Source organism: Plecotus auritus, assembly GCF_963455305.1.
Source record: "Plecotus auritus genome assembly, chromosome: 8".
NCBI classification, from domain to species: Eukaryota; Metazoa; Chordata; class Mammalia; order Chiroptera; family Vespertilionidae; genus Plecotus; species Plecotus auritus.
In genome coordinates, this window is record NC_137782.1 from 84830907 (window position 1) to 84853355 (window position 22449).

The 22449-nt window shown below is 46.6% G+C and overlaps 1 protein-coding gene across 3 annotated transcripts; it reads right to left on the minus strand.

Annotated features, from left to right (window-relative positions):
* Positions 1–1648: 1648 nt before the first annotated feature.
* On the minus strand, positions 1649–5957 carry FOXA2 (forkhead box A2; the record flags this gene model as incomplete). 3 transcript variants are annotated; one of them, XM_080685713.1, is made up of 3 exons in its annotated part: positions 1655–3671; positions 4667–4736; positions 5704–5957. In XM_080685713.1, 2 exons carry the CDS (start codon positions 4733–4735, stop codon positions 2367–2369), a joined length of 1374 nt encoding a protein of 457 aa, XP_080541839.1. In that variant the 3' UTR covers positions 1655–2366. The 3 variants fall into 3 exon arrangements, with proteins under 3 accessions (XP_080541840.1, XP_080541839.1, XP_080541838.1); XM_080685714.1 differs by lacking the exons at positions 4667–4736; positions 5704–5957 and adding an exon at positions 4368–4479 and having other exon boundaries at positions 1649–3671; XM_080685712.1 differs by lacking the exon at positions 5704–5957 and having other exon boundaries at positions 4667–4753.
* Between the last annotated feature and the right edge of the window lie 16492 nt (positions 5958–22449).

The following is a 22449-nucleotide window of genomic DNA, read 5'->3' on the forward strand; positions in this document are numbered from 1 at the left end:
AAACTCGAAGAAAAAGTCTTGGTCTTGGAAACCTGCATTTCTTACCCACAGCTGGCTAAGCTGTGCTCAGGCTGGCCCCAAGTCTGAGGGGCCCTCAAAGACACTGGCTCCTGACCTCCCCAGGCCAGCTTGCAGGCCAGTAGATGCCCTGGGCAAAGCCAAGTCGGGGAGGGCGGCGGTGGGGGGGTGGGGGTGCCTTTGTGCTTCACCTCCAGGGTACCCACTGTGATTGGCCATTGATTTAGGGTGTCTGTGGGTAGAGTTAGCAGGATTGTAAGAATTTATTCTGGGTATTTCTTTATAAGTTTGGATTTTCCTTTTAGTCTCACAGAAAAACCCCTCATCCCCTGTGCAGGGCAATCTTAGCTTGCCAACTCCCGCTAACTGTACGCTGTGCTAGGGCGTTGGGAGGAAGACCCTGCAGACTCAGATCTCTCCACTGGCCACTGTCACTTGGCAAGCCCGGCAAGACACCCCCTTATCTCCGCCTCGCTCTCAATACACCTTATTTTATTTTTTTAAAACCCTCACCCAGGTTATGATTTTATTGATTTTAGAGAGAGGAGGAGGAGAGAAACATCAATGTGAAAGAGAAACATCAATCAGTTGCTTCCTATTCACACCCTGACTGGTGATTGAACCCACAACCTAGATATGTGCCCTGACTGGAAATGGAACCTGCAACCTTTTTGATGTACTGGATGCCCCAACCAACTGAGCCACGCAGCCAGGGCCAAATAGAAATGGAGGTTTGGAACATCACACTGAGCATACCCTTTAAACCAATTCCAAGAGAAAGTCATCTGTTTCTCCAGACCCCGCGCTAGTCCCGGGCTTCAGCTAGTCTCCCAATGTTGTGCAGAACACCCAAGTGAAGGAGGAGGCTGGGATAGGGTGGTGGAGTATAGACAGAGCTCCGATTCCACAGGAAGGTAACGGATGCCACAGAGATGCAGCAATGAAAAGGGCAAGTACTGCACCAGGAATTTGCAAATTCAACCTGGGCTCACTTACTTAAAGGGTCTAGGGAGCTAATATAGGAAATACAGCAAAACATGTAAAATCCAGGCTTCTTCCCAGAGAAGCCTGCTCTAGAACCCAAGAGATGTCAGCAACATTGAACCTTCACATGGCTCAGGTGGAAAATCAAGATATGTGGATTGCTCCGGGCTTGAAAGATAAACCTGCATCAAACCCATGGAATGGTGGGCCTGGGATCTGTGTTTCATTGTGTGTAAAGATAAACTAAAAACTCCAAAAGTAACTATAAACAATATTGTGTTCTGTTTAATGGTGTGCTTGTTTAGGTGTTTAGGGGAAATGCACTAATGTCTGAAATTTACTTTGAAATGCCCTTAGAATATAAGCCAAATTGACCAATGGCATCTAGATAGGTGGACAGATATGCAATATAACAAGAACAGTGAAATAATTGTAAAATCTGGGCAATGGGTACATGTGTATTTTCTGTAAAATCCATTCAAATTCAGTATGTCTGAAAATTGTAATAAAATGTTGGTAAAGCAACAACCCCTCCTCCAATAAAATAAAATCTGCCGTCAGCCAGGATCTCCTTCCCTCCACTTTTAAATAATTTCCAGACCTGATTATTTTTTGATTCAGGCAAAGAAAAAAAATCTTGATGATTCAAGGAATAAAACCGGCAATAACACTTTAATATAGATTTGGGGAACTCTGATCCTTGCAGCCAGAACACATATTTATACGCCATAAATAAAGCACTCAGAAAGCATAAATTAATCAGACCCGAGACCTGGATTTCACTGTTTCAAGAACAGGAATGCATTTTTCTCCCTTGGTCATTAACAACAGACCCTTACATCATTTTTTATCTCTTTTTAAACAATAGCACAACTCTCTGGTTCTTTGTTAAAACTACATTGTTTTACACCGAGTCACAAAAGTTTGTGGGATTTTTTTGTTTTTGTTTTGTTTTTTTATGGAGGGATTTTTTTGTGGGTTTGTTTGTTTGTTTTTTTAAATAAAGTAAGACTTCCCTGCAACAACAGCAATGGAGGAGAGTGAGAACAAAAATCAGAATTCTAGGGTGCTTCAAGAAGCAGGCATCTACATAGTAGTGGAAACTGGGGGCTTTTTTTTCGTTTTGTCTTTTTTGCTTTATCTTTTTGTCCCCTTTCCCTCCTTATATAGAATGAATGATACATATCAGTGTGGCCCATCTGGGAGAAAAGAGCTGCAGAGGGTGAGGGGAGACTGCTGTCCCTGGGGGTGGGAGTGTCTTGGATGTCTTCTCCCTTGCATCTCTCCAACACCCCTACCTCAAAGTCTCCCCCCACGCCCCCTACTTCCTCTCTCTTGTCTGGGCTAGCCAGGCCACAGCCCTCTTAAGAGGAGTTCATAATGGGCCGGGAGTACACCCCCTGGTAGTAGGAGGTGTCCGGGGCCAGGGGCGAGGCTTCCAGGCCCGCTTTGTTCGTGATTGGGCCCATGGCCAGGCTTCCCGGCATGGGGGAACCATAGCCCGGGTAGTGCATCACCTGTTCATAGGCCTTGAGGTCCATTTTGTGGGGCTGGTGGTGGTGGTGGCTGTGGTGGTGCTGCTGCTCAGAGGACATGAGGTTGTTGATGGAGAAGGGGTGGTTGAAGGCGTAGTGGTGCTCGGGCTTCAGGTGGGCCTCAGGCGGCAGGCCCGGGTGGTGGGGAGGGCCCAGCAGGTGCGCAGCGGCCTGCTGCTGCTGCCCAGGCGAAGGCTCCTGCTCCGGGGCGTTCAGCGCCGCAGCCTGCGTCCCCTTCAGCTCTCCCAGGCCCCCTCGCTTGTGCTCCTGGCACGGAGAGGAGCTCGAATGGGGTGAGTCGGTGCCCGCCGGAGTCTCAGAGGCCGGCCCAGAGGCCTCCCCGAGCTGCCCCTGCGAGGCCTGCGCCCCAGCGGCCACCTTCTTTCCCCCGCCCGTGGCGCCCCCGGCCTCCTTCAGGGCCAGCTGCTTCTCGCACTTGAAGCGCTTCTGGCGGCGCAGGTAGCAGCCGTTCTCGAACATGTTGCCCGAGTCGGGGTGCAGGGTCCAGAAGGAGCCCTTGCCGGGCTTGTCGGGCGAGCGGGGCACCTTGAGGAAGCAGTCGTTGAAGGAGAGAGAGTGGCGGATAGAGTTCTGCCAGCGCTGCTGGTTCTGCCGGTAGAAGGGGAAGAGGTCCATGATCCACTGGTAGATCTCGCTCAGCGTCAGCATCTTGTTGGGGCTCTGCTGGATGGCCATGGTGATGAGGGAGATGTACGAATAGGGCGGCTTGGCGTGCGTGTAGCTGCGCCGGTACGTCTTGGGGTCGCGCGCGCGGCTCAGGCCCGCCTGTCCGTACATGGGGCTCATGGAGTTCATGTTGGCATAGGGAGCCAGGCCGCCCATGGCGCCCGCCGCCTGCCCCCCGAGCGGGCTCAGGCTGGGACTCAAGTGCGATCCCATGCCCGCCACGCCAGCCGCCCCGGCTGAGCCGCCCATGCTGGCCATGGCGCCCGCCCCGGGGGACATGCCGGCTAGGGACGGGCTCATGCCGGCTCCCACGTACGACGACATGTTCATCGAGCCGGCGCTCATGTTACCGGAGCCGCTGCCCATGGCGGCCGCCGACATGCTCATGTAGGTGTTCATGCCGTTCATCCCCAGGCCGGCGTTCATGTTGCTCACCGAGGAGTAGCCCTGCGGACAGAACCCGGGGGCGGAGGCACACGCGTTAGCACCGTGGCTAGAGCGCGCCCTGCGCCCTGACCTCCCAGCTACCAGGTCAGCTCTGACCCTCTGGGGAGTCCATCCCTCGTACCCCCCACTTCTCCCCCTCCAGCACACCGCGTCCGGTTCACTCAGAGAGTGCCGTGATCGCCTTTGAAGAGGTGGCCAGAGGGTTGCTGCTCTGTGAGTGTGGCTAGCTCCTAGCCCTTCTCCACCGGGCTCGGATTCTAAAACAAGGGTCCCCTGGAGCACCCCAAGCCAGGCACCTCAAAATCTCTGCCCTGCCCAGAGTCTCCACAACTCTGGCCAGCATAGTGAGTCGCCGCCAAGGCCATAGCGAGCCACCTGTGGGACCCTGCGCAGGGCGACACGGGTGGCCTCAAGAGAGGACTGTCCCAAGTTCCTCTGTTCAGTTTTCCTCTCAGAAGCCCATTCTTGGCCCCAGGGGAACCGAAACTCAGGGCCTGAGCGGAGTCGGGGGCCAGCCGGAGGCATTGAATGAAAGGATAGGGAGGGGACGGCAAAGTGAACTAGGGCGGCTGGGGTTTGCAGCCACAAACTTTCTCTTTGTCCTTTAGTCTTTAACTCTTCGCCTCCACCTCAGCCCCCAACTCGTGCCCACCTTCTTCCCTCCAGCTCCCCACCCCCTCGCCGCCGAACTCTTACCCCTCCCCAGCCGCGCGCTGCCAAACATAACTCTGTTAGGATAGTGCGTGGTTCGGCCACGAAGAGGATTTGGAGGCGCCGCAAGTCAATATTTGATCACAAAGTTAATATTATCTCAAGGCTAACAGTGTGTCGTATAAAAAAGAGACCCATTTGAGTGGAAGGAGGGTGGAAAAGGTGGCTGCCCAGAGCGGCTGCGGGTGGGGGGCGGATGCAGGCGAGGAAAGCGGTCCCGAGGTTGGGGAAAGAAAGAGCGGACGCCGCCACCCCACGTCCCCCCGGAAAAGGCGAGTGCCTACCTCCGGCTCGGCATAGTAGCTGCTCCAGTCGGACGGCTCGTGCCCTTCCATCTTCACTGCTCCCAGCATACTGGAAGCCGAGTGCATGGCAGTTTAAAATTTAACAGCCACAACAAACGACCAGCAATCACCCCCCACCCCCACCCTCTTAAAAAAAAAAAAAAGTCAGCTAAGGCACTGTCCCCTCCCTCCCTCTCTTTCGCTCCCTCTCTTTGGGCTCCACTCCCTCTCTCTCCCGGGGCTGGCCGGAGGTGGTAGTTGGAAGTGGGCGGGAGGGGGGAGATGAGTCGCCTGAGGAGGGGGCTGAGGATCGGAGGGGGCCTGACCGGAGCCCGGGTGCCCGCAAAGCCCACCGCCGGTCGCCCGCCGCCTTCGCGCTCGCGGGCTGCCCGGTGGAGCCCGAGGCTGGCAGTGCGGAGCTGCGGGAAGGCGGCGGGAAGCGCGCGGCGCGGGGGCGGGTGGGGGGTGGAGAGAGGAGGAGGAGGAGGTGTGGACCGCGGAGCCGACAAGTGCCGCAGTGACGTGGGCGGCTGGTGATATAGCGCGGCGCGCTGGCGCGGGCCTCCAATCCCCAGACCCCGGGCAGCCCATTTGAATAATCAGCTCACACCTAGGTGAGAGGGAGCCACGGCCAGCGCCCCGCACCTGCCCCTCGGCGGCCACAGCCCGCCGCGCCCGACTGCGACTGTGGGGCCCGGACCCGCGATCCAGGCGAGTGGGCGCCAGGGCTCCCCAGGACGGCCCCCTTCCTTCCACGTTCACCCGGAGCGACCGTGGGAGAGCTCTTGGAGGAAGCCATCCCCGGAGAGGCCCAGGGCTCTGACCCCCTCCCCGTCCCATAGCGCCTGGCGCCTAAGGCTCCTGTCGGAGGGCGCGTTCGGCCTAGGCGCCCAGTTTTTCTCTGCAGAGCCTTATAAAAGCCGCACTTATTTATCCCGGTTTCTTCGCTCTCAGTGTTCATTCCCTGTCAAAACAACAAGACGGCGACAGAGCCAATTTGCAAAGCGCTGTCGTATTTAGAAAAACTGTGTACACACCTTTAGCTCGCCTGCCGCTGCTCCTGGGAGGCCCCTCCCTATTAGTTAAGACTCCGAGTGGCCCGGAAGGCGCGGGGCGCGCCGGTCCGGCCGCCTTGGCTTTCTGCCTTCTCGGAGCCCGGCCTCCGGCGACCGACAGGGGGGTGGCCGGCGGGAGGAACGCTGTCCCGGCGCAGCGCGCACGCGGCCCGGCCAGCTGCAGCCGACGGTTGGGAGACTGTAATTTGTCTCTGACATTCCGGACGCCGTGTTTCAAGGTTACTTTTCAGTCACAACGGAGGTGACCACAGAATTTCGTAACTAAAACAAACAGGGCAGGAGGTGGAGTGGGAGTGAAGCGGCAGGAGGGAAAGGAATAAAAGAATCAATACGCAGCGCGTGGAATCCCTTCAGGAGGGTCTCTGTCCTCTCTGCTTTCCCGAGGGGTCTGTTTTGTAAGAATTGGAAATCCCAGCAACCATATACTCCCTTTTAATGTTCGCTCCAGCTTCTGGGTTCAAATGATCACCTGCCCTGGACCAGCCCCTAGACCCCAGAGAGCCCAGATTACCTGGTGTTCAGATGTGAGCGCCCTTTCTTGGTTCTAAAAACCCATCTTGGGCCTGTGGATCCCAGCCCTGAGACCTCCACCTCAAAGATAGAGGAAAATCTAGAAATTATGGGCACCTGGCTCACTTCTCCAAAGCTGTGGGTAACGGTGGCAGAAGACAAGTGAGGTGGCAGGCAGGGGGATGCACACAAGGAAGGGAAGGACCCTGAGGGTCAGACTAGAAGGCAAGTGGGTGCAGGGCTTCCAGCCCTCCCTGTACCCCAGGTCACTAGGCCGGCCCAGCATCACTTTGAACCAAAGATGGAGCCAGTGGCAGCCTCCTTAGAGCTGAAACGCCAGGATAGGTTGACTAATTGATACTGAGGGCGTAATGAGCACGCTGAGCAAGTTCCAAGGCAGGATCCCCCAAAGCCAAAGTCTGTGTCTCCCTGAAGCCATGCATAGCGCTGAGGGCCCCCAGCACGGGCAGCGTCCCCTGGGAGTATATGCACAGGTAGTGTAGATGTGCAAAGGGGAGGCACAGGGACCAGAGAACCAGCATCTATCACGGAGTTCCGAGGACTTGGGAAAGAAGGGTAGCCACTGGCGCAGTTGCCTGTTTTTTAAAACTTTATGCGCAGGCCTAAGGCAGAAAGGTGCGCGCGCACACACACACCACCTTAAGTCCCCTTCCTCCTTCCTACTGCTGCTTTTCACATTCAGTAGGAAAAAAAAGACGCCAAATAGACAAACCCCACGAAACAACAACAAACAGACAGCTTTCTAGTGTGTATGAAATTGAAAACGAAAAAGAATACTCTGGTGCGCACATGTATATGAGAGTCCACTCCTTTTCTCTTTTGGCTCCTGGTCTAAATATAGTTCTAGAAATGATTCCTAGAGTAAAAGGAGGGACAGGGGCGGGGAGAGGAGGTCCACGGAGGGAAGGAAGCTACCTTTTTAAAAGAGCGAACCTTACAAGTTCCCCCATCCTCCGTCGCGGGCCTCAGTGGGCACCGGGGAGCGCTCCGCACCAATGTCCGCAGTGACAGCGCGCCCCCTGTCGGCCGCACGGCCCTTGAGACCGACCAGAGCCCTTATTTACCCGCGCGCTCCTCACCCCTAAACCCGGGCGCCAGCCTCTCACAATCTCCCGGAACACGCCTCCAGTGGGTTGGCATTTCTTCGGAGTCCCCTAAGTTCTGCGCAAACTGAAACCGGCCTCCTCCGGCCTCCTCCGGCCTCCGAAGGCTCCTAGGACTCCCGTTGGGTCGAGACACTGCCTTGGGCAGGGACCCTCTCAGCGCTGGGCCTCAGGGGTGGGGTAGGGGTAGGGAGAGGCGAACTGCTCGGAACCCAGAACCAGTGGCTTTGCAGGAATCCCGGACTTGCACCCAGCTTAGGGTTCCTTTCCTTCCCCAGCGCCCTGGTCTTTGGAGGTGCCACCTCCCTACACACGCCGGGTCCTTTCCGGCAGCTTCGGTTGGTTTGTGAAGGTTTATTCAGAGCGTCTGGCACGGCGGCCTGGGCTGGAATGCTGTAAATTGCTCCAGGAGCTTCTCTCCAGGAAAACGTTCGCGGGTAACTGGGGCCGAAAACAGATATTTCCCCTGGTCCCCTTCAGTTTAAACCCACCTAGTAGGACTGAGACCCACAAAGCTTTCGTTGGCCCGTGTTCCCCTTCTTTTCCTTTCGTTCGGTGCTGCCTGCCTAGGTTTCGAATAAAGCTGCCTTTAACCGATGACTATGCTTGGGGTTAACACGCTGTTTTTATTCTGGACGCTGTACCAGCAGGTTTGACTTGGGCTTAAATCTGGGTCTCCTCTTGTCTTCCTGAGAAGAGGACGCTATGGTCCTGCATCTCCTAGCAAAACTCCTTCCTCTCAGAGCCCTCTGTCATATGAAACTAGTCCAGGGAAGGGGACATCAATAAACAGAACTTCCCTAAGCGATAACCAGTCAAATATCAGATGTGCGAAAAGCTGCATTCCATTGATCAATACTTCAACCCCTGAAGCCTTTCAGAGAATTCATACCCGGGACAGGCCTGGCTTTAGGGCATGATCAGGCAGGTCTGCAGGTGAGGTTAACACAGAGGAGACAGAAAGGTGACTTGGCAAAGTCTTGTGAAAATATACATTTCACTTTCAAATAAGCTTTTCTCTGGGCAAAAATCAAAAGTGACCCACACCTCCATCCCAGGTCTGACACACACACACACACACACACACACACACACACACACACACGAGAGAGAGAGAGAGAGAGAGAGAGAGAGAGAGAGAGAGAGAGAGAGAAGAAGAGAAGGAGAGAGAGGAGAGAATTCTGTCAAATGTTATACTCAATCTTTCACTTTCTGTGGATGGGTTGTTATTTCTGAAATTCTGTTTTTAAAAAATCAGACAATTAAAAGGAGTCTACTTGAGCACACCCTCAGATACTCTTTTTCTGGCTTTCATAGTTCTTGGCTGGCCAAACACTAGTTGTTTATGAAGAGGACAACTGAAAAGGTGAGCTAAGAGCTGTCTATCAGAGGGGGTTTATGGAAAGACTGCAGGAAAGGTTCAGCAGGTCTCAGTCTTCTGCAAAAACACAGGAAAATGCTGATAAAGTGGGGGGAAAACAAGATACAAGATTGTAAGTTTTTTTAAAAAATGTTTTTATTACTTTTAGAGAGAGGAAGGCAGAGGGATGCCCCCTACTTCCAGGGATGGGGTCCCGAAACCCAGGCATGTCCCCTGACAGGGAATGGAGCCTGGACCCCTTGGTGCCTGGAACAAAGCTCAACCAACTGAGCCACATGGGCCAGGACCAACATTGTAAGTTTAGTGCACAATGCACCTGCATACATTCTAGCTCTTCTGGGCAAGATTCACAGGGAAAGATGGGAAATTAGTAATAATAAAATTTGATAATCAATACAAATGTAAAATCAATACAATGCTAATTGCCCTAATTGTTTTTGGGTGGTAGAATTATATCTTCAATCTACTTTTTTTCATGCAGTATTGTGGTAATGTATAGTGATATATAATAAAATAACATATTTTATTATTACATGTTTATTATTTAATGGTGAAATTTGTAATTAGATTATTAGATCTGATATCATGGAAACTTTAGCAAAAATAATTTGTACAGATTTTTGTTCAGTTCTTACACTTGAAAGAAGATCAGTGAAGCCACCATTCAACAGACCAAGAGTTTGACTTCTGAAAAAAAAAAATCAGTATTTGTTTCCTTACTTATGTCAGAAAGTGAACTCTACTCTTCGTTTTTTTAAGTATATTTTTATTGATTTCAGAGAGGGAGAGAGAGATAGAAACATCAATGATGAGAGAGAATCATCGATCGGCTGCCTCCTGCAGGCCCCCCACCGGTGACTGAGCCACAACCCAGGCATGTGCCCTTGACCAGAATCGAACCCAAGATCCTTCAGTCCGCAGGCTGACACTCCATCCACTAAGCCAAACCAGCTAGGGCAACTATACTCTTTCTTGAGTTGAGATAGAAAAGAAAGTGATACATTCATGCCAACAACAGATGGTGATTTCTTAACATGGTATAGGAAAGAAGGGAGACTCTGTCCTCAAGATACTGTTAGGAGGAATTTGGCACATGGATTATTCTCTGTGGATGTAAATTTGGATAGCTGTTTGGAAGGTTGGGTGCAGTTATGGATTGTTCACCTTTTGTGGGTTCTCTCTTGGTTGGGTTGACTCCACCTCATCTGTGTGGGCCTGTGGGGAGGCTGGTGCTGTGCCCACTCGGGTCCAGGGTTTGACAAATATTTCTGGTATATACTTGGCATCCTGTCCACCATTCTTGAGTTTTTAAGCATATTTCTGGTATGTGGGACTATTATAACAGGTAATTAAAATAATTGGAAGAGATAAAAATAAAGAAACAGCAACTTTTAGTAGCAATAATAGCACTCAATGTGAATGAGAATAAATGGCCCTTTGAGGGATGCCTAAATTAGATGCATCTGCATTTGTGGCCCTGTGAGCTATTTCATACATTTGGATGTTATTCTTGGAGGAAGTCTCAGTTATTCCTGCTGAAAAGGCAAGCACTGAACTTCATTAAGAACAGGAGCCCATGGTGAGTCAGTCACAGACCTGGAGAATAAGGCTCCCAGCATTGCTTCTTAGGAAGCCTTTACCTTACCCAGGGAGAGAATTCAGATGTGGCTTCATTAGACACTGATTACTTACTTGGATAAACACACTTTTAATAAGTATGAAAGGTTGAAGCATCTGACAGATGTGGGGATCAGAAAGAATTTAGCCAGGCATGGATTTTGAGTCTTATGTGTATGAAGCAGTTGTTTGCTTCTTGTTTCTATCTCAAAGTGATGGGGCTGGAGGCTCTGTGTAAACATAAAAGAAGAATGTATAACTTGCTCTAACATTACTCAGTGATAATGAAGACAAGTTTATATATTTCTGGTCCACTCAGCCACTGTTTTAATGAGTACTTACTTTATTCCAGATAGTGGAAATACAGCTTTGAACAAGGTAGGCAAAGCCATGAGCTTAGAGAGATTGTTTCCTTCTTGTACTTCCTCCCTTCTTTCTGTCACAGGTTCCAGCAGAACTTGATTTTTCCTGTTTTCATGTCTCTTTTCAGCCATGATCCAGGAATTTCCAAATGTCAAAATCCCATTGCAAAGGGAATCTGCATTTCACCCTTCAGAAGTAGTCTATCTGCTGGCAGGGATGCATTAAAACCCAAGAAGTGTTCTGCCTGTGTTGACTCAGAATTGATAGGAAAACCAAGGACTCAGTCCTTTGAAGCAGTCAGTATGACATCAGCAGAATAGGTCTGGCCAGAGTATAGTAAGTCACACAGGAGCGCTAGGTACACCATTCCTGTCCCACTACCATTTGTAACCTTTCTAGAGTATCAGTTTTCCACCAAAGGGATACTAGGGGTTCTAGCTTTCAAAAGAAGGAGGAAATAGCAGGGAAGTGCTCCTGCTGGTGGTGGGTGTTGGCTTGAGAACCTTGTCCTGTCTGTGTGAGAACTCCGGGCTTGGCACACAGGGAGCGCTCAAGTGTTTCTAATGTACGTGTCTGTATTCACTCTTAGTCAATTTTACTTCCAAAAGTAATTTCAAAGGAAGGATCCTGGAGTTTCTGGGAAAATCCCAGAGTTTTATTTTACAGGGAGGGGTAGCATAATACAGCAACAGTGACTCACTGGGGCTGAGGTAATTAATCAGGCCTGGGACCACCCCTCAAATCTGTATGTGCATAGGAACTCCCTGGGGATCTTGTTAAAATGCAGATTCAGATTCAGCAGATCTGGGGAGGTGGTCAGGAGTTTGCATTCTAACAAGCTTCCTAGTGACTGCTGCTGCCTAAGGTTTTTGACCACAGGTGGAATAGCCCTGCCCTTAAAGTACTGTTTCACTCATCTTGTCTGGAGCTGGATGTTGAGATGTGATTTGATAAAATGAGCAGTGTTAAATTCGTCATCTGCTGACAGTTCTCTCCTTTCATTCCCACCAGCCACACTAGCTCTCCCCACTGCCAGGATGCCAGGATTCACCTTCCCAGCCCACAGGACTCAGAACCCATCTCTGCCAGAAGCCCAAGTAGTGGGTTAAACTTGCTCCAAGCAAAGTTCTCCCCCACCCTGGCCACAAATTGTTAGCTCTCCCAACACCCACTACACCTCTTTTCCTGGGCTGCGTTTTTCCTAAACAGGGACCTCCCTGGTTGACTGGGGAGGAGAGGAGACCTATGGCAACTATTCGTTTGCAAGATGGAAGCTGTCATTTTCCAAGCATGGAAGACAGTCTAAGCAAAGTTTCAGCAATCACACTGTGCCATCTAAGGTCCACCGAGCCCCCTTAACTTTTCTCCTTAAGGAAGAGGCCTCAGGGAACCCAGTTTATCCTGCCTTTCTGTGAACCTCTGACGCTGGGCTTGCCCTGAAAAAGAAAAGAGACAGGACTGACTGGTCCTAAATATTTCCAACCTCTTGACCCTAATATGCATTTTAAGAAGCAAAATCGAAAGATCAAAAAGAAGAGAAAGTGACAAGAAGATTCCTGTTTATTGAGTTTTGAGTGGGGTTTGTATGTCCTCCTAGAAAAGACCTGGGCCTCTTGTGATAGCCACAGGAATGGTACCCCCCACCCCCAAATTTGACCTGATGCCGAAGTGGCACTGCCTGCCAACACATGAGAAAAATAACATGACCTGGCTCATAAAAACTGAACCCACATGCCGAAACCGGTTTGGCTCAGTGGATAGAGCGTCGGCCTGCGGACTGAAGGGTCCCGGGTTCGATTCCGGTCAAGGGCATGTACCTTGGTTGCGGGCACGTCCCCAGTGGGGGGTGTGCAGGAGGCAGCTGATCGATGTTTCTCTCTCATCGATGTTTCTGACTCTCTGTCCCTCTCCCTTCCTCTCTGTAAAAAAATCAATAAAATATATTTAAAAAAAAAAAAAAAACTGAACCCACAGACAATACCCAAGTTACCCCATCCCCATCCCCATTAAGAAACACACTGTTTCCCTTGCTTTGTCACCCAATATCTTCCAACATACATAACAGGAAACATTTAAGAATTAAAATTTGTATCTCAAAGGTGAGAAGAATTTAAAAACTTAAGTTGTTTTCTTAAGGGTTATTCTATTTCCAAGATGCACTAGTAATTAGTGCCAAGACCATGTTACCCTTCTTGTAAGGCATGCCTTCTGAAAAGGGCTCCTTTCTACCAGGTAAGAACTGCTAAAAGGTTGGAAACATACTTTTTTTTCCTGTGGGCAAATTCTTCTTATTTCTACCATATTTATATAAGCACATGAAGAATTAATGTAAACACAATGAGAATTTTGGCCCAAGTACTTAATCTATGTTTGATGTTAAAGCAATGTGGATTGGGGATAAGAAAGCTGATGAAGAGATTGTATTAAGCTGCTTAATAGGTCTATACCTTTAAAAATCCTGATTTTAGCTTTTCCCTTTAAAAACAAAATTTCGTAAATTCATTCCTCTAAGTCTTCAGAATAAAGTGCTAAATAGATGCTAATGAAGAGGAACATCTGGTCCTGGTGGGAGTTCTGTGTCTCAGACCTGAGATCTACTTCCCAATCCTTAGAGTTACATAGAAAGTGGAAAGAGAAATCCTATCTCTACTTCCCTGTTTCTTTCATTCTTTTCTCCTTTTTAACATGTTGCATTTAGAAATACAGAACATTTTCTTTATGTTCACTCTTGGAGTTCCCTGCCCCCCAAATGACTTGGGTCTTGGGAAATAAAGAGAAGTTGTGGAAGGAGCTAAAAGCAGCCTCAGACTTGATGCTTCAAACCAGTCTTTCCCATCTGGGAGCCTGTTCTCTTTGTTGCCACAGAATGGGGCCTTCCTTAGGTCACTCAGCCCTTCAAGTCCAGCCCAAGTTCTCTGACCCAAATATTGACCTGTTTCTGCCTTATGTTCTCTTCCTTCCCAACAGACATTCCTTCAGTGAGATGGAGAAGACATCAGAAGATGGGAAAAGAACATGCTCACAGGAAGTTTTCAGTTATTGGTATGGTGTGTGTGTGTGTGTGTGTGTGCACGCGTGTAGTTTATTTAAAACTTTTAAAAATATATTTTTATTTATTTCAGAGAGGAAGAGGGAGGGAGAGAGATAGAAACATCAATGATGAGAGAGAATCATTGATCTGCTGCCTCCTGCAGTGCCCCACATTGGGGATGGAGCCCACAACCTGACCGGGAATCCAACCCTGACTTCCTGGTTCATAGGTTGATGCTCAATCACTGAGCCACTGTGGCTGGGCTGTGAATTTGTAGTTTATCAACAATATGTTCAAGGTCATGAAGAGTATGGTTAAATAAATAATAACCCAACATCAAATTTACAACTAAACTGCAGAACAACAATGGTTTGGAACTGTCTGAAATCTAGCTGAACAGAATTCCTATAATTAAGGGTATACAGAAGAAGCTACCTCAAAACTGGTAGGAGGGGCAGCAGTGAGGAAAAAGCTTGCCCCATACCCACATGTGGCAGAAATCGGGAGAGATATTTCAGCTGTGGAGGGCTCCCTGGAGGATTGAGGAGTTCCATCCTCACACTGGGCTCCCCTGCTTAGGGGTCCAGTGTCCTGAAGAGAAGTCACCAGAACTTCTGGCTGTGAAAACCAGCAGGGAGTGTGGCTGAGTGAGACAGAAGGCTGCTGGAGTCCCTGGTGTTCTTCTAAAAGGGCAGCAGCTCCAAAGGTGCAATGATACATAATGGGAGGAGCTGAATTGTCTGGCTTTAGGGCAAGAGCTGAAGGGGCAGCTTTCTCCCAGGCAGAAATGCTGGCAGAGGCCATTGTTCCTTTGTTGAGCCCTCCTGCAGGCACAGGCAGGTGCCATATCTGAGTCTCCATCAACCTGCAGACTACACTACACCTAATTTGTAGGCCCACCCAAGCTGCTTCCAGTGGCTTTTCCATACAAAAGCCCTGTCTTGGCTCATGCTGTGGACTGTTTAAAAATCCCTCAAAGATTTATAAACCCCAAGCAAGCAACATCTGGCCTTGCCATGTCCCACACCTCTTGCTAAGTGGCCCAATCCTGGCAGGAGCAGCAGCCAGCCTTGGCTTGCAGCATGGCCTCTCTCAGGCACCTCCAAGACCAGTACAAGCAGCTTTGTAGCTTATGCCAGGTCACCCATGGCAGGACATAGGTGGCAGCTGATCTTGGCCTAAAACTCCTGGGAGACCCCAAAGCCAGTGCACCTGGTGGACAGCTTCAGACCATACCAGAGCACTGCCCATTCACCTCTATGAACAACACACTCAAGAGGCAGACTCTGCATGCACTGGAGACCTATTGAAGTGAGTCATGCTCCATGGGGTCAGCCCTGCATAGCAGCTCCTATGCCATGTTAGCAGCCAGTCCTCAAAGGCTATCAGCTTGGGGGTAAATCCTTCCCATTGATGTGCCAACAGCAAGCAAGGCTCAACTACAACAGGAGACTGACTATGCATAGCCCTCATGAGAGAACACCTGAAACACACAGCTTCAGTGATCAAGGAGGTTGTCTCTGAGCTCCACAGGATACCTACTATATAAGGCCATTCTACCAAGACTGGAAGACATAGCAGCTTACTTAATACATAGAAACAAACACAGAGAGGCAGTCAAAACGAGGAGACAAAGAAACATGTCCTAAATGAAAGAACAGAACAAAATTCCAGAAAAATAACTAAACAAAATGGAGACAAGCCATCTATCAGATGCAGAATCCAAAACACTGGTTATAAGGATGCTCAATGAACTTAGGGGAAGAGTAGATGAATTTAGTGAGAACTTCAACAAAGAGATAGGAAACATAAAGATGGAGATGAAAAACAAAAAAGAACCACTTGAAAATGAAGAATACAATAACTAAAATGAAGAATACATTACAGGGAACCAACAGTTAGAGTAGATAAAGAAGAGGATCAAATCAATGATTTGAAAGACAAGATGGCAGAAAACAACCAAACAAAACAGCAAAGCGAAAAAAAGAACCCAGAAAAAAGAGGATAATATAAGAAGCCTCTGGGACAACTTAAAGTGTACCAACATTCACACTATAGGGGTGTCAGAAAGAGAAGAGAGAGAATGAGTAATTAAAAACCTATTTGGAAAAATAATGACAGAAAACTCTCCTAACCTGGAGAAAGAAATAGATGCACAAGCCCAGGAAGCACAGAAGAGTCCCAAATAAGTTAAACCCAAAGAGGCCCACACAAAGACACATTGTAATTCAAATGCCAAAGGTTAAAGACAAAGAGATAATCTTAAAAGCAGCAAGAACAAAGTAGTTATCTATAGGGACTATCAGCTGATATCTCAACAGAAACTTTGCAGGCCAGAATTGACACATAATATTTAAAGTGATGAAAAGCAATGACCTACAACCAAGATTACTTTACCCAGCAAAATTATCATTTAGAATCAAAGGACAGATAAAGAGTTCCCCAGACCAGAAAAACCTAAAGGAGTTATCACCATCAAACTAATATTAAAAGAAATGGTAAAGGGTCTTATTTAGGAAGGAAATAGGAAAAAGGATAAAAAATGTGAATAATAAAATGGCAATAAATACATATCTATTAACAATTACTTTAAGTGCAAATAAATTAAATGCTCTAATAAAAAACATAGGATGGCTGAAGGGATAAGAAAACATGACCCTTATATATGTTCAGAGTAATAGACACACACAAACTCAAAATAAAGGGCTGGAAAAAGATATTTCATGACAATGGGAATTTAAGAAAAGTTTGGGTGGCAATACAACAGATGAAATAGACGTTTTAAAAAAAAAATTTTAAGAATTTATTTGAGCAAAACTGAGGACATATGTCAGGTAGTAAGATCTCAAATGTTCCTCCAAATATATCTTAAAACAAAGGATATAACAAGAGACAAAGGACCCACAAATTCTACTTTGTGTATTTATCCAAGGAAACCCCAAACACTAAATAGAAAAGACATATATACATATATATCCATATGTTCATTGCAGCATTATTTACAATAGTCAAGGTATGGAAGCAACCTAAGTGTCCATGAATAGATGAATGGACAAAGAAGAAGTGATATATATATATATATATATATATATATATATATATATATATATATATATATTATGACTTGGCCATAGAAAAGAATGAAATCTTGCCATTTTCACAAACATGGATGGACCTAGACAGTACTGTGCTGAGTGAAATAAGTCAGAGAAAGACAAATGCTATATGATTTCACTTATACATGGAATCTAAAAAACAAATTATCAAGCAGAACAGAACCAGACTCATAGATACAGAGAACATTTTGACAGTTGCCAGATGAGAGGAGGTTTAGGGGGAATCCTATATAATAAAAGTCTAATATGCTAAGTGTCCAGTCTTCTAGTAGTCCGTTCCACCAATAAAAGCATAATATGCTAATGATATGCTAAGGCTGCTCAACTGCTCGCTATGACATGCAGTGACCACCAGGGGGCAGATGCTCTGACTGGTAGGTTAGGTTGCTGCTGGGGTCTTGCTAATCGGTACTGGGTAAGACAGGGCTGGACATGCCCTGGAGTCCTCCCACAGTCCCTTCCTTGGTCCCACCCCGGCTACTGGCCTTGATCGACCCTGATCGGGACTAGGCAAGATGGCCCTGATCAGCCCAGATCATTGGCCAGGTGGAGGGACCCCACCATTGCACTAATTTGTGCACTGGGCCTCTTGTGGGTGATAAAGGTGAAGAAATTAAGAAATCAAATTGGTAGTTACAGAATAGTAATGGGGATGCAAAGTACAGCATAGAGAATATAGTCAATAATATTGTAATAGCGGTGTATGGTGCCAGATGGGTACTAGATTTATTGGAGTGATCACTTTGTAAGTTATATGAATTTCTAATACTGGGTTGTACACCTGAAACTAAGTAATATTGTATATCAACTGTAATTGAAAGATTAAAAATTATTAAAAACTAAAAAAAAATAAACAATAATCCAACTTTATTGTGGAATGTTGCACAGCTGTTATAAAGAATTATATAAATCTCTACTAGAGGCCCAATGCACGAAATTCATGCAAGGGGCTTGAAGGTCGTCCAGAAGGTTGTCCAGATGGTTGTTCTGCTGTTCGACCATTCGGTCGATTTGCATATTATGCTTTTATTATTATAGATGAAATAATATAGAAAGTATATCCATTTCATGATGAAGGGTTAACTAGTTGCAGATATGAGCAATTTGGTTTTTATAAAAATAAGCTCTGACTCCGTTTGTGTATGCATAGAAAATATCTGAAGGTCACACACAAAGCTGTTCACAAACTAACCCTCAGAAACTGGGTTTGGAAGAAGTTGGGAGAAGTCTTTCACTTTCCACTTCATATATCCCTCATTTTTACAATTGCCACTAATGGTTTTGTCACTAAATAATAGTAAATAAGCAAGCACTTTAAAGTATGTTCTTTCCACTGAGTAGCTAGCTGACAGGCTGCACAAAAATATTTCTAGACCTTATTAAACAAAATATACATGTTGGGGCATCTTGTTTTAGAGAAAATGAGCAAGTCCTCTGGAGGAACATACATCATATTTGCAAGAGAAGAATCAAATTGAGAACACTCACAAGGCAGGAGAAGTTAGGTAGGAAAAGAAACCACTAGGATTTAATAAATCTGACCTAATTTTAAAAATAAAAAAGTGGATGTCACAGGGCACTCTTATAGAACCAGATAGTACTTAAATTGCTGTGGTTCTTAATTGCTTATGGTCCTCAGGCGGTGCATGGATTGAAATACAGCCTCTCTGTGGTTGAGCTTAATTAATATTTATGACTGCAGGAGAAAATTAAATAAGGTAAATGGTGTAATTTTAAGCAGCCTGTGGTCACGGTTAGCAGGACTCACACAAATTCAGAAGCGAGCAAGAAGTGAGAGTGCTGTGGGGACGGACGGTGTGGTTTCAGTTTTCTTCGTTTCCCCATCCATTTTTTATGCCGCATGAGGCCTTTAATACTGACACCTCAGAATGCTACGGTGACTGCTTCTCTTATCTTTTATTTGTGTTTTCTTTTTCTTTGCGACTGATTGTCTGAAAGGGAGATTTTCATTGTTGAGTTGGTGTGGTTTATGCCCAAAGATGTTAGCTCTGGAGCTCTGTTGGGTGTTTCTATGGTGTATGTATGCCATTTACTGATTCTTTGCATGGCCCAATCATTCCAGTTTTTTTTTTTTTTTTTTTCATTTTGGGAGCTGAAGATTAATGTGATAGCATCAATTCCTGTAATGGGGACCCAGACCATAAAGTTGGTTCAACTTCTGCATGCTAATAGATATTTATTGATGGATGGATAGATGGATGGGTGGATGGAGGAATAGAGGAAAGATGCCATAGGACTTTTTTATTTTTTTCTTTATTGATTAAGATATTACATATGTCTCCTTATCTCCCCATTGCCTTCCCACACCCCACTCATGCCCTCACCCCCCCGGTGCCATAGGGCTTTGATTTAAAAACTCATAGTTTACCTGCAAGGACTGGTTTTGGAGGGGTAACATCAGATTATAACAAATCTTAGTTGAGTGCTTTTCACACTTCAATTGATGTCACATTAATATGGTGTGGCTGCAATTTACTAGTGATTTATTGAAACTATTACTAAATAAAGGAAAGGGAGAGAATCAGTGCATCTCACATAAAAAAGGCATGTGTAGTTTAGAAAAATCTGTTTCCATTATAAAAGTGTGTGTATCTGCATCAGGAGGGAAAACGCATTCTTTATTCTGAGCTCTCATCTAAAAAGCCCAGGTACGCTGGGGACTGAGGGCTCATTAGCTCTCCCTGCAAAGCAGCTCCAAATTTCTCATCTGTTACACAGCGTAATAGCAGGAGCCACCTTCATGGACTGGGTGAGGACAGAATGGGTTGAGGCACCTGGCGTATTGAGAACGTCTGATCAAGGTTGCTTTTCCTCCCCTGCATCCTGTGCAGTTTCTCAGCATGACACTGAGGAAGATCTCAATGCTTTGCACAGAGACATGCACTCTAGTCCTACATTTTATAATATTCCCTCTCGGCTATAATCAAAACAACCCTCTTAAAAGACAACTAAACTTGCTCAAAATGACACAACATATTTGAAAAGACCATTCTCCTCTTTTTGCGTGATGTGAGAGCTGCACTGAGCTCTGAACCAGGGACTGCTCCAGGATTAGCAAATGTGTTCTACCCACTTGTGACACTTCTTAGCCAAGAATTTGACATGGCTTCAACTCCATGGCTTTTCCTCCCATTGAAGGCTAAATTCAGCATTTCATTTTTTTTTCTTTCTTTTTTAAAAAATATATTTTATTGATTTTTTTACAGAAAGGAAGGGAGAGGGATAGAGAGTTAGAAACATCAATGAGAGAGAAACATTGATCAGCTGCCTCCTGCACATCCCCTACTGAGGATGTGCCCACAACCAAGGTACATGCCCTTGACCGGAATCGAACCTGGGACCTTGAGTCCGCAGGCCGACGCTCTATCCACTGAGCCAAACCGGTTAGGGCCAGCATTTCATTTTTTATGCTGACAATAACCCCCAACCTCTCCCTGCTCTGAATTCTTTCTAAACCCTTTACTAATGCTAAAACCATCTCCCCTTTTTTTCTGTCCTCTTTCTGAAGTCAGTTGGTCCAGAAAGCCTCAGATTTCAAATGTTTTTGCAACTCTCTGTTTTGCGCTTCCCAGTAATATAGATTTCTCTTTCTGATCCCCATTCTATTCTCTTGATAGTCTCTAACTCCCCTTCTCTCCCACTCATAAAGCCATCTCCTACCCAAGTGATTTTCTCCAGGTGACCCAAATCCCACAGAAGCTTCCTTCATTTGTCTCTACACAAGGACCCTTAGCTCCCAGAGGCAGCCTGCCCTCTCCCCCCACTGGCTGCTTCAGATCAGCTTGGGGAACCTGCACTTGGAACGTTTTCCAAGTTTTACCCATTAGATAAACAAGGAAACAAACAAAACAAATTACTGCTTGGATTTATTTTAGGTAACTTGAAGGTCTCATACTCTTAAGCTGACTAATGTAACCACCTGTTCTATAAGAAAATAGAAACCTTGCTCTCAGTGATGGAAAATCCTCCCCTATTCCATGGGACCTGGTTAGTTGGCAAGTGAGAGCAGGGATCCCCATGATCAGCACCCAATTTGCTTACCGCTTGGAAACACAGAAGTCAGGCTGGAAACAGACAGCAGGGCAGGAGTGCCTGGGGGTGGACAGAGGAGAATATTCCCAATAGCACTGCTCAGTGGTATTCTTTTTCATCAACGCAATTTTAACACATATATTCATATCATATTTTAATTTGTTTTTGAGATCTTCCCATGTTGACACATACAGAATGACCTTATTTTCTATGGCAGTGCAATATGCATATTTCACTGTTCTTTGGTCAATCTACTATTGTCAGTATCTCAGGGGAGCTCCCCAGAAGCAGGGCCTTAAGGGGGTGGTCTGTTCCAGAAGTGTCATGGCCTTCATCTCCCTTGGCTCCTCTTCTACTTGTAGTGTCAGTTTTTATTATAATGATGGTGTAATGAGCTTTCAGATTCTTCTCTGGACAGTTTTTCCTCCACTTTGGATTGATCTGGTTTTAGCCAGTTCTTGCTGTTATTCACTTATGTGACCACCACAGGAGTTTTCTGCCCTAAACTGTTTCTTTTGATCATACTTGGAGGCTCTAGTCAGAGGACCTAGAATCTTATCACCCTGTGAAGTCTCCTCCTACTTCCTCATTCCACTCATCAGGAATTTCCCCTAACTTCTTTCTATCCAGACTCAAAATGAAAATAGAGACCTGAGTTTCAAAAGGTCTGTGTCTTAGTTTTGGCTTCCTCAGAAGTACCTCCAAGGATTTGAGTGCAAGCAGGGAATTTGGATCACTTGCACTGAAAAGGTTGGGAAGTTTCTCTAGGAATGGAAAGCAGCTACTAAAGGACAGGTCATCAAGTTAGTTTCTACCATAGGCAACCGAGTCTTCACCTGCTGGGGCCTCAGGAGGAAAAGTAGAGCTTGCACATCAGAAATATTCCTATTAAGTGGGGAAGGAGGTGAGGTATTTATCCACCAGTTCCTGTCAGTTGTGGACTGACAACTATTGCTGGGAAGTCTTATTTCTCTAGGCATTTCTAATGGGAAGGGTAGAATTCTTCTGTCAGAAAACATCTCAAACACAAATTAGAAGATGGAAATTGGGGTTAGGGGACATATTTAGGGCCCTGATATCTTTTGTTTAAGTTCTAGTGTCTCCATTTTCTAATGGCAAGAGCTTGGAGGCCTAATGCCCCATGAGCTTCAGCCCTTTAATGATAAAGCAAAGATAATGATAAGTACCACATAATTGCTGTGAGCTTTAGATGTGACTTTGCTTTAGCTCTCCAATAATATATTTAAGAATGAGTGATGTGGAGGAAAGAGACAAGTAGCTCTATAATAATGTTAATGGTTATCACATGCCCTGGACCCCAGAATTGCATTCCCACGTGTGGAGAGGCCACAATTCCCCTCCAACATCTTCAAGATAGAATCAACCTTTCAAATTTGAATCACCTGCATTCACCAAAAGTTATATTTTGCCAACTCTCTCTAGAAGTAGTAAATGAACTATTCAGGAAAATACCTCAAAATTTAGTAATGTTATTTCCCACCTTATAGGGAT